We start from the raw sequence: 13225 nt of genomic DNA, 5'->3' as shown, positions 1-13225 counted from the left end.
GTGTGTGTGTGTGTGTGTGTGTGTGTGTGGTTATGTTTGTGTTTGTATGTGTATTTTGTTTGCGTGTGCATGTGTGTGTATTGTATTTGTGTGTGTATTGTATTTGTGTGTGTATGTATCGTTGTGTGTGTCCCCCACACCGTTTGATAACTGCTGTTGGTCTTTTTACATCCTCATAACCTAGCGGTTCAAACAGAAGACAATGACAGACTAAATTCCAAGCTTTAAAAAACAAAATAAGGCGATACCCTAGCATGGCTGTAGTCCAATGACTGAAACAAGCAAAAGATAACAGCTACCACACAGTTGTTGATATTGGTGTTATTGTCTAACACTTGGCAAGATCTAATATCAAATGGTTGGTACTAATTGATCTATCGTTCCAAATCTACGCTGCTGTCAAGTTCTTATCTTGTAAGCAGAAAGCACAATGGCAATACGTTTATATTTCTAACAGCTGTTGTGGCCCGAGAAAATAAGTATGTAATACATGAGTGTAATACAAGCACGTAATCTATGAGGGCATGATGTATGTCAGTGTATCTAAATCATATAAATATTGTTTGGTGAAGGCGCATGGCTCAGTAGTTAGAGCGTTGGGCTAACGATCATGAGGTAGTGAATGTGATTCCCGGTCCGGGCTGCGTGTTGTGCTCTTGAGCAAGACACTTTATTTCACGTTACACCAGTTCACTCAGCTGTAGAAATGAGTTGTAACGTCACTGCCGCCAACATGGGTGGCGTGGAGAGGGCTGGCTGATATGCACGGGTAACTGCTGGTCTTCCATAAACAATCTTGCCCGGACTTGTACCTCGGATGGTAACTGTCTATGTGCAATTCCATGGTCATTCATGACGTAAGGGGGTCTTTGCGTTGCATTGTCTAGCAAGGTAACTTCATAGATGACAGGAAATAAAAGGTGAGCTCCGATGTGGGTTAAAACAATCTGAGCATTTCTTGACAACATCAAAGCTGCTCGAGACAGCTGGATGGGGTGATACTATTGTAAAGTGCCAAAATTGTTGTGATCACTTGTGGAGCACTAATAAAGGGAATGTTCTGCAGTATGAGATGTATATTAAATAATGAATAATTTAATGTATGTAGAGGCTCCGTCGTTGGCCCTTTTGTGAAAAGAACTCGGTATCAGGATAAAGCTTGTATGTTAGCTTCAGAATATAAAGTTCTTTGAAATGCCAGTATAGATATAATGTAAAGCAGTGGTTTGCAAACGGGATCCACATAACCTTTGGTGTCCACATAAGAGTTTGTTATTAAGATTTATCAGCAATATATTGTAGAAGTATCTTCTACAATACGCAAAATATTTTAAACAATTTTTTATACAATTCCTAATAACATTTCATTATCAAAATATAACAGGATTTTATTTTTAACATGGGGGGGGGGTCCAATAGAGTAAAATTGGAGCTCCATAAGCAGAAAATAGTTGAGAACCACTAACGTAGAGTATAGATGTGAGTATAAAAGAGGAGGAGGCGGAGAAGGGTAGGAGGAGGCGAAGGAGGAGAAGGGGAGGGGAGAAGGAGGAGGGGAGAAAGAGGGGGAGAAGGAGGAGGGGAGAAGGAGGAAGGGAGAAGGAGGAGGGGAGAAGGAGGAGGGGAGAAGGAGGGGGAGAAGGAGGAGGGGAGAAGGAGGAGGGGAGAAGAAGGAGGAGAGAAGGAGAAGGGGAGAAGGAGAAGGGGAGAAGGAGAAGGGGGAGAAGGAGGAGGGAGAGGAAGAGGAAGGAGAGAGGAAGGAGAGAAGAAGGAGGAGTTAGTCGATGATTTGTCTCTGAATCGCTTGTTCGATGACATTTCGCCACCTATTGAGGTCTTTATTCGTAGAGTATCGCTTACCTTCTTGTATTTATCCCATACTACTTCTAAAGCCAGAAACAACAGGCTACATGCCAGTCCAATGCCAAGTACTATGAATGTTCCAGATAAACTCTCCACGCTGAGACCTTCAGAGTCTTTCACCTTTGTTTCCTCAGTCGATTTAGGCCACCACTTCCTCTTCAGGTCTTCTAGAACAGATTTCTGCTGCAGCTGAAGAATACTAAAAACAAGAGCAAGGTATGAATGACGTTCTTTGAAATATCAGTTCTTTTCTGAATTCAAGCCCTTTACTAACAAAGTGAAAAGACATATTCTATTTAAGTCAACAAGACATTTACAAGAATTTGTGAATACAGGAATGCAATTTAACCTGCCTATATGTATACTTGTATTAAATGGCATATCGTTTGATATCTATAGTGTGGCTACAGAAGCAAAGAAGACAGTAAATGTGCTATCGGCAATACAGATGAGAGTAAATACAACATGAGCGATCAAAGAATAACCAAACGTACTTCTATGTGCAATATCTGTATTGATCCCAAAATTTCAGTTTTCTAGCTACATGGCTATTATACCTTTTGTTTGTTGTTTTAAGATTATAGACTACTAGAAAATCTTACTTCTTGGATAATATCTGCTTCGATGATATCAGTTAATGGAGAGTCTTCAATAGTTTTATGTATAATGTAGAATCTCGCGCAGAAGGATGCCTAACATTTTTAAGTGGAACATTTGGAAACTGCGTATTTTGCCCACATGAAGCCATTGGTAGCACAAATAAAGAAATATTTATGTGTGTGTGTGTGTGTGCGTGTGTATATACATACATACATACACCTATGCTAATAAACACACATGCACACATATACAGGCGTGCATGCACACACACACACACACACACACACACACACGTACATATCTACTGAGAGTGAGTGAGTGATGAAGAAGAAGAAGAAGAAGAAGAAGAAGAAGAAGAAGAAGAAGAAGAAAGAAAGAAAGAAAGAAATAAAGAAAGAAAGAAAGAAAGAAAGAAAGAAAGAAAGAAAGAAAGAAAGAAAGAAAGAAGTTGATAGATAAATTGAGTGAGAAAAATTAAAATAGCAAAATCAACCCAATTCTTACTGTTTTGAAAATTGATCTACAAGTTCCGAGTTCTGCTTGAAAGCAAAAGCATAAGGTCTTGAGCTGAATGGGTTACCGATGCTTGTGAGGTCGTTGTATTTCTTTGTATAATACTCAACAATTGGAGATTCAGTGATGTACGCAAAATTACCGTCTCTTACTCTTTGCAGTCCTTCTGAGGAATTTGCCACCATACCGTTGGCCTGAATGCGTTTCCAGATGTTAGCATTTTTCTCGCTAACTGGATAATTCCAAACTGCTAAATTTCCTTCAAAATCTCCAGCGGAACCGTGCTTGAAATTCATTTTCTTCCATTTTGTGTCAAAGAGGTTCTCAATTTTAGCCATGCGTTCAAAGTAGCGCATTGTAGAGCTGTTGGCCATTACTGAGAAGTTGATTTCTGTCTGAGCTGCGAGATCGTCGAGTGAGCTTAGGTCACTTGTGTAACGACGTGCTGTGAGGAAGGCGGCCAAATTAGCCGTGAAGGTTGACATCATTATGATGCAAAAGAACCAAAAACCTGCTACGAGGACTCTTGAAGAGAACGAAGACGGCGGGTCACCTCCACCTGTGATCAACAAACAATAGATATGAACGTATTAGTATTTTCTTGACAGACGAAAAGGATAATATTGAGATGATTCAAAGCAACGTTGAGCAATGGGGTACAGTGGGGAACAACTTGCAGCAAACTTGGACAGTGAGGTGAGATAGTGACACAGAATAGCTGAAGACAACTGAGAATCCAACTGGAGTGTGGAAGACAGTTTAATACAGTTGAAGACAACCGGAGACAAAATCGCGGAATGGAGAACGATATAGATACCTTAGAATAATTGAATACAAAGTTGTAGAATGTAAGGTAACTGGAGATAAAGTTGAATAGGAGAGGACGGCGTAGAGAAGTTGATGGCGACTGAGGATGAAACTAGATTATAAAGGATAATATAAACAATAATCGAAGTTGTTCATTGGAAACCTGCATATTGTTACAGAAAATGTTCCTATAGAATAAGAGTGAGAGTATCTTCTAGAAGATAAAAGGATGTCCTCGTGCATCTCACAGCTCTGGAAAGTAAGAGATTTGTTCTTCCCAACCACATGATTCTAGGTTTAGTCCCACTGCGTGGAACCTTGGGCAAGTATCTTCTATTATAGCCTCTGGCCGACTAAAGCCTAGTAAGTGGTTTGGTAGACGGAAACTGAAAGAAAACCGTCGTGTGTGTGTGTGTGTGTGTGTGTTTGTGTGTATTCTCCCCTCCCACCACTTGACAACCGGTGTTTATTTGTTTGTTTGTTTACGCCTTCTTAACTTGGCAGACCAGCAAAAGACACCGATAGAATAAGTACCAGGTTTGACGAATAAGTTAAGATTTTTTTGACTAAGCCCTTCAAGGCGGTGCTCCAGCATGACCGCTGTCCAATAACCGAAACATGTTAAAAGTAAAAGATAGAAAGATACTGTGAGTTTGGGAGTAAAAAAAGGGACGTAAATAACAGCTGCAGAACTATTTTGGTTGGAGAATATCACACTGACTCATATCAATGTCTCAAAAGCAATGGCGATCTAAAGAAACTAAGTTTCACTGTTTTACTCACCTGACTGTGTCAAGGACCCTATCACGAACCACATACTTTCCTTCATATCAAAAACCCTTTGATCACCATTCTGGTCAACGTTGGTGAAAGGACTGAATCGGTCAAACATATAAAGCAGGATACTAGTAGTAATAAGAACGGCCACCAGGCATAGCCATACATCCAGATGAAAGACGTCGAGAAAGTAAAATAATTTCGTTTCTTGAGCTTTCTTCTTAACCAGTATCTGGATACCAGCGAAGTCGTAGTAAGGTAAGGTGAAGTCAACGACTGCGTCCCGCTCTGTTGTCACTGACAATGAACCGACAATGACGTCAGCATCCTGGATGGAGACAGAAAGAAGATAGCAATGAAATGTTTCATAAAATTATCTCCCTTCCTGACAAAGTCACAAAAGTTCTATATTGTAGGGCGAGCCAACAAATGAGATATTCCAAACCAGCCAACATTCGATTCTTTAAAATAGGGCGGTTTTAAATAGTTGGATCAACTTACTAAAAATAGCAGTCAGAACTCCTTCAGATTACATCCTACTGTTTTAAACAGAGAAAGACATAGGATGATATAGTCTAAATATAAAGCTGGAATAGAATGACTGAAACAAGGAAAATCACCAGCGGGACCCCATGAATATTTTACGGAATTAATGGTAAACTTATTGGGTTATTTCTGAAAACTTTATCCAAAAGACCTGAAAGCGTAGCTTTTGTTGTGTCTGTATCAAAAGATAGTCGCTCATCTGCTAATCATTGAAAAGTGAAGGAAATTGGAATACGATGATTACTTAATGCACTTGACATATACACTTTATATATTTATGCACAATTTTATAGACTTAATACACAGCACTCTCCCTCTTTCTCTCTCCATCTTCGCCTTTCCCTTCAACTAATCACGTGAAAGCGTTACAGGCGGGTTTAGTAACGGAGAGAGAAAATTTAGTTAAAAAATTACACATTTCACTCACAGCCACCTCTCCCTCCCTATCTCTCCACCTCCCCATCTCTTTCCTCCCCTCCCTCCCCATCCTCATCCCCATCCCCATCCCCTTCAGCTAATCACATGGAAGCGGACGGGCTAAGTAACGAAGAAACAAGCAGAATTACTATAAGATTAGGTTAGCTCAGTCACATAGGTGTCTACTCATGTTAATACTATTGCATCTTCGAAGATTGAGTCTTTGTATTATTTCTAGTGTTTTCCGCTAATTGTAGTTAATTGGGGCCAGATGCTTGGTCATCAGACTTATTTCTTCGCTAAATGCATAGCTTTATTTTATTCACATTATAAGCCGACGAGCTAGAAGAAACATTAGCACGCTAGACAAAATGCTTAGCGGCATTAGCTTTTCTGAGTTCAAATTCCGGCGAGGTGGACTAAACCTTTTATCCTTACGAAAACACTGAGATCGATGTAAGTGTTTAGTTCCCTCCCCCAGTTGGCTAACTCTCTCACCTCCTTCCTCCTATAGTACATTAATTATTTCAATGAAAATATATACAATATACATATGAGTCTAACTTTTAAACATTTTAAATTTATTTTAAAGAAATTATTCAATTAAAAAAAAATAAAAAGATAACTATCTGACAGCGAAAAGGCCAGAATCATCGTAAGGTCTTGTAAGGTAGAACTGAATTCAATTTAATAATATATTGCGAGAGAGGCATCGACATACAGAGGGAGAGAAACAGGGCGATAAACACAAGGGAAGAGTGACGGACCGATAAACACATTGGACTTACAGCTATGCACACGGAAATATACTTTACACATGTAAGCATTCACACAACCACTTACATTCACAAATATGATCATATACACATACTTAATACACACAAACACTCTCTCTCTCTCACTCTCTTTCTCTCCCCCCTCTCTCTCTCTCACACATATGAAGAAGAACCGTACATCCAAACGCAGACTTACACACATAGAAGCACATACACGTATATTCTCATGATCATTCAAACGCTTGCACTCATACACACACATACACACACACATCCCCAGAGACCATCACACACATCTCAAAACACATACCCATATATGCATACATCTACGCACTCAACGCTCAATCACATACGTATTACACAGAAAAACAATTACATACACAAACAGTTACATAACCACACAGATACACACACGCATACTCACATGCACATTTACATCCACATCCACATTCACACACTAACACAAAGAAATAGATACACAACTATATATACATATACACACACATACACGCACTAACTCACTCACTCACTTACGCTATCTCTCTCTCTCTCTCTCTCTCTCTCTCTCTCTCTCTCTCTCTCTCTCTCTCTCTCTCTCTCTCTCTCTCTCCACGTATTTCTACATAACCACATGACCATATAACCAGACGTGCAGACTGGCAGGCTTACAGACGTACAGCTTACTTCCGGTATAGAGACAAGATAGCATCTGATTCCCATCTGCTTGTCTGTGTGCCTGCCGAAACCATATCAACACTTCCTTTTATTACCCCACGATCATAAGTACCTCTGACGTAGCAGATTGTTGGGGCGAGCTTGTTGGCAAAACAAACCATCGTATCACACCCACGTAGGTGTTTGAGGTGAATATACGTACACAGATAAACTGTTTCTAAGGAGGGCATACCAACTTAAGTAATTTTACTTTTATTCATTTTCGATATACGTCAGTCAGTGTATCCGTTTGCCTGTCCATCCGTTTCTGTTTCTCTCTCTCTCCCTCTCATTCCCTCTCTCTCTTTCCCTCTCATTCTCTCTCTCTTTCCCTCTCATTCTCTCTCTCTCTTTCCCTCTCATTCTCTCTCTGTGCATATGTATATATGTATGTGTGTGTGTGTTTATGTTTCTATATATATATATATATATATGTGTGTATTCATCCATACAACTAACCATCAGTTCATCCTCCATTCATGGGACCAGCCAGCCACGACTCACATATACATACATCCATACGCGCGCGCGCGCACACAATCATCCACCCATCCACCCATCCCTATATACATATATATATATATACGTACATACATACATATGTACATACGTACATACAGTAACTCTATCCAGATTACAAGTTCAGGTTTATACCTGTAATTATTGAGGTCCTGGGATATGTAACACACTGCCTAAATACCAATCTTGAGAAATCAGGCTTCTCAAAATCAGAACGGAGGAAGCTAATTCGAAGGTTACAGATCCAATTCATCACTGGAACTGTAAAAAATCTGTAAAACTTTCCAGAAGTTTATCATTTAAATATATATAAGCATGTCTAGATATGTAACTATATGCATGAGAACACATATATAAAACATACAAATCTGCACATACATACATGCATACATACATACATACATACATACATACATACATACATACATACTCTGTTGTTGATGTTGAAATTCCAATGACGGAACCTTGGATCTGGGTTAGAAACTGGTTCTTTCTCTGTTGGCAAGAAATATTGAAATAAACTGAATAATGACATGTATATGAAAGTCACATCTTCATAACAGGTAAAGATATCTTAAATATGTGCCCAGAGTGTATAATTGTTTCTTGTACCCCAAGTGTACCTGGGGTACAAATTCGGCTTAAATAGAAACTGCAAAGTAAAACAGCCATATAAACAAAAAGCTACGCTTGCGTAACATGTAAGGAAGAGTATACGAATAAGATTGAGAAGAGGAACAGTGTCTCCTGGACAGGTGATAGACATATCACATTCCACCAAGCTGGATATTCTTTCGCTCTTCAGGAACGGGATATAGCTAATAAATATCTAATCAAGCATAGCTCCGAACAACGACATTGTGAAAGAAAATGTTGAATATAGCACAGCAATCTTGATGGTGACATGCACATCACCAGCGACTACTTAAAATCGTCCACATAAGAAGATAATCCGCAAAGTATTACCTTCCCATGAGACATGGCACGGGTGCTATTCACCAGAACCAAACTGTATCTTTAAAAGCATCTTTAAAAATATGGAATACTGGGAGAATATTACAATAAAAATAACAATCCAATACAAACACACAGATTTAAGATCGTTCTATAATACTTAGTAAAAACATCATGTACTATTGTAGAAGTCCACTGTCCAGAGGACGTGAATATTTTGTCTACAGTTTTGTAAAAAGTGGACACCGATAGTGAATTAATGAAGAATGTGTAGTTTTCGTATCGTGGCTATATGCTTTCATTTGTAACTCTTATCATAGATGTAGTGGGCTACGCTATAATAGATTTACATAAAAGCCTCGAAATGCTAGAATGTTCCAACAAAGAACAAAGCAAACTGATTCTATTCCACCAAATCTAATCTATTTGTGTTATAGTAAAGACTTGTAAAACTTTATAAGACTGTCCATTTCAGTTTCCGGGAATGAATGTATTTGCACAACCATATTATGTACATAATAGCATACACGTTCGTGCATAAAGAGTAATTTATACATGCGTACGTTGACACACAAACGTACACACACACACACACATTGTGTGAGTGTGTAATAAAGGAACATGCAAACTCATTAAACAAGTGCAAGTATATCTACACATATAGCGTCATATATGCAAAATCTTGGAACAGGTTTGACTCTTGCAAAAGAGTTTCGTAATTTTGTAAGTGACTGGTGCTAATTCTACGAAGAACTTAAGTTTGAAGGGTAACCATAAAGGTTGGATGAATGACAAATATCATTAACATTCTTTTCCTTTTTTTCCATCTACAGACTGAATGTGAAATTTTTTAAAGAAGAGGGAACTGAATTCGTACCACTCAGTGGACGCGAGGGATGGTCGTTATTAATGTATTTGAATAACATTATAGAAAATATTCATTTTCGCCGGTGTCTCGACCTTACAGTCATTCTTTTTCAAGTAAAACACACACACATGCATAAATACTTGCACGCATACATGCATACACATACATGCATGTGTTTGTATGTGTTTGTATATGTGTGTGTGTGTGTGTGTGTGTGTGTGTGTGTGTGTGTGTGTGTGTGTGTGTGTGTGTGTGTGTGTGTGTGTGTGTGTGTGTGTGTGTGTACGAGGGTAAGTGAAACATTATCCGCACTTTTACCATAACATATCTTTATTATTGTCACACTGCCTTCTGTGCATGCGTGCTTATAGGTGGTGCTATTATTGTCACGTGATCGAAGTTTGGGCCTAATCGCGCTATTCTTCTTTCTGGCTTTACAGTGTAAGCATGGCCGCTCCACTAGCAATGTGCATCAAAGAAGAACAAAGAGAAGTGATCCGATTTCTCTGGCTGGAAGGTGTGTCAGGTGCAGAAATTCATCCGAGGCTTTTAGCACAATACGGGGATGGTGCACTACCGCACAGAAGTGTGCATGGGTGGATCGAGAAGTTTAGAAATGGCTGGACAAGCATCACGCACGAAGAGGGAGCAGGACGCCCGTCAACCTCCACCACTGACGAAAAGATTCAGCAAGCTCGAGAGATGGTAATGGTAAACCGGTTCACCATTACCATCTCTCGAATCACTGCTCTTTGTTCTTATTTGGTGCACATTGCTAGTGGAGCGGTCATGCTTACACTGCAAAGCCAGAAAGAAAAATGGCGCGATCAGGCTCAAACTTCGATCACGTAACCACAACAGTACCACCTATAAGCACGCATGCGCAGAAGTCTGTGAGATAATAATAAAGATATGTTATGGCGAAAGTGCAGATAATTTCTGACTTCCCTTCGTATGTATGTATGTATGTATGTATGTATGTATCTATCTATCTATATTGTATTTGTCCCATCTTCGTTGAGCCCTGTGTGGCTAATAAAAGAAATGTATCTATCTATCTATGAATAACAGGTAACTTGTGAGCGCCACTGGTAACATGTAATCCATTGCAACTTGCTGCATGCTCGGGTCGCCGGCGACTAAACTGATAACCCCACTAATCTTACTTAGTGAGGAGGGTGATTGAACACCTTGGAGGATGAAAAACAAAACGGATAAAGTCAACAGCCATCCAATACTGTACACACAAGCTTGGTCCTGCTATTTCTCATGGACAGCGGTAGTTCCTGCAGCAATCATTGACAAACTGATGACTTTGGTGCATAAAACACGTTTGTTCAGAAAGTGGGATTGGTTGTGTACAAGGCCTCTCCTCTCTTTAAAAAGCATCATGCATAGGCATCACTTGGCATTCTAGCATCGTAATGCTCACACATGAGGCCCATTCTGAAATGTTTTAAGCGATGGCTGTACGAGAAACGAGAAAGCGGGCATGATGTATGTTCATGCTTATATTATTTTTCTCTTATTTAACATAGATTTAATTTTGATCGGCTACCTATTTAGTAGCAGGGTTGTGAAAGAAAGCATCTTATTTTGTTCATCAACTTTAAATCTTAAGAATATCTTGCAGATTTTTATTATCCCAGTTATCGTGATCATTTGTAGCGCACGAATTAAAAAGTTGCTTTCTCTCCCCAAGAATCCAAGTCTAATCATAGTTTGCTTTCTTGAAATGCCAATTAAATATGTCCTAAATAAACTTAGAAAAAGGAACGACGCACTAAGTAAGTTTTACATATAATAAAAACAATTCTGGATGGTCATGGCTGGAACGTCTCTGAGCGTTCATGTGCTGGATCTTAAAAACATGAACCAAGAGTCGTCATGTGTAATTACCAGAGGTTAGCGGAGAGGTCGAAAAAGTGCCTGTCGTTTAAGGGGATGTGTCCCTCATGATCAGATCGTATTTGATTCGATTTTACTCTTTGTACCACCACGGTATATAAACTAAGTATTACTTGTTACTTAGTCCTAAGGTAACTCAAATCTAGCAAATCTGCAATCAAAAACATTTTCAATCATAGTTACTGGGCATAGTATAGCTGGAATTATATTGTCCAATGTGCATCTTCATTTAAGTCAGAAAGGTGGTATTTGAGAGAGAATTGGTTGTTATTGGCGCAGGCGTGGCTGGGTGGTTAGGAAGCTCGTTTTGCAACTACGTAGTTTCAGGTTCAGTTCCACTATGCGGCACCTTGAGCAAGTGTCTTCTACTGTATCGCTGGGCCAACTAATACCTTGTGAGTAGATTTTGTAAACGGAAACTACGTGGAAGCCGTCGTATATATAAATGTGCGTGTATGTCATTGTATTTATGATTTCCCCCTTCTCCGTAACTTAACGTTTCAGAAAAAAAAGACCGATATTATAGGTACTAGACTTAAAGAAAAATAAGTACTAGGCTCGAGCCGTTTGACAGAAAACCTTCAAAACAGTGCTCCAGCATGGCTGCAGTCCAGAGACTGAAGTAAGTAGAAAATAAAGATACAAAAAGATATAGATTTTTAACAGTTAACACCGCAGACGTTGCTTCTGCTGGGGTCTTTTCAATTGGCTCTCTTCCTTCAACTTTACATTGACAGGAGTAAACGAGTTTATATACCAAAATATAAATGATATAGAATAAACTCATTTCAGGTCATTAAGTCATTAAGTTGATCTTCACCTTCCGTAATTATTTAAATTCATTGGCCCTCTTTGACTATTTATTTTAATAATTTTGTAAGTACACTAAATTCTGCTAGCTAAAACTGTCTTTTTTTTTTTTTTTGCTTGGGGGTAAAAATCACAGATCAATCAACTTTGAAGACACCATGCTTTTTAATGAAGTTTAATACGAATGAAACATATCCATTTCTGATGTCAGACGTCACCTATGAAATTAAAAATTTCTGTTGAAGTTATTTAAACCCACATAGTAAACATACAAGCATAGCAAATTTAACTATTTCTCCGTCGCATGAAAACAATGATCAACTTTAATCGATTTTCGAACCTTGCTAGATTCTCATCAGAGGTGTCTACATCACTTGACCAATCCCAGAAAAATAAGTAGCCAATCTCTTTATATACATAACAAATCCAGTATCCCCCAAAGAACTGGAACTAGTAATTCATAATTTCTTATTAACTGTTTTCTGTTTTACATAAAACAACATTGCTGATGATTTGGGTAAATACAGTTCTTAATTTCATTTAATTTAATTCAATTGTGTAATGTAATTATGTAATTATACATTTGGTGATGTTTATCTTAACAAAACAGCTGTTAATCATAATTAGAATATGAAGTATATGTGATATCTGTGCTTTTCTGCTGTCGTTCTTGAGGCTTATTTTAATCTATTATGCATATACATACAAGTTTGTCCCACTTGGACTTACTGCAATGCAACGACCTGTTATTAATTGTATTAACGAGCTGTTATTAATTACTGTGGCTTTTTTCTTTGTTGTTTATACATAATTTCTCTCTGTAGATAGATAGATAGATAGATAGATAGATATATACATACATACATACATACATACATACATGCATGCATGTATGTATGTATGTATGTAGTTCAAAAAACAATAACAAAAAACAAAAAAACAACAAAGTGAGGACGTGATATGGATAGTATTATTGGACGCTCAGGAAAGGAAAGAGAGAGTGCATGACGTTTCGGGCGTAGCCCTTCGTCGGAAAGATGGAAAGTTCGGAGAATGGAAGAACGGAGAAAGAGGAAAATGGTACCGATGCCCACGAGGTTACATTATGAAAAGACCGGAAGAGGAGGTGGTGGGGGAAAAGTTCTTTCTAAAG

The 13225-nt window shown here is 38.6% G+C and overlaps 1 protein-coding gene across 2 annotated transcripts in view; it reads right to left on the bottom strand.

Moving 5' to 3' along the window:
- Positions 1-13225, bottom strand: part of LOC106867909 (ionotropic receptor 25a) — a 146218-nt gene that overhangs the window by 1154 nt on the left and 131839 nt on the right. For both annotated transcript variants that reach the window (XM_052969756.1, XM_052969755.1), the window contains exons 11-13: positions 4567-4888; positions 2968-3535; positions 1861-2062 (exon numbers count right to left, since the gene is read on the bottom strand). In XM_052969756.1, coding sequence (XP_052825716.1) covers positions 1861-2062; positions 2968-3535; positions 4567-4888 — 1092 coding nt within the window. The remainder of the gene's footprint in view (positions 1-1860; positions 2063-2967; positions 3536-4566; positions 4889-13225) is intronic.

Source organism: Octopus bimaculoides, chromosome 7 (genome assembly GCF_001194135.2).
Source record: "Octopus bimaculoides isolate UCB-OBI-ISO-001 chromosome 7, ASM119413v2, whole genome shotgun sequence".
In the NCBI taxonomy this organism is placed as follows: Eukaryota; Metazoa; Mollusca; class Cephalopoda; order Octopoda; family Octopodidae; genus Octopus; species Octopus bimaculoides.
This window is presented reverse-complemented; position numbering and strand designations above follow the sequence as displayed.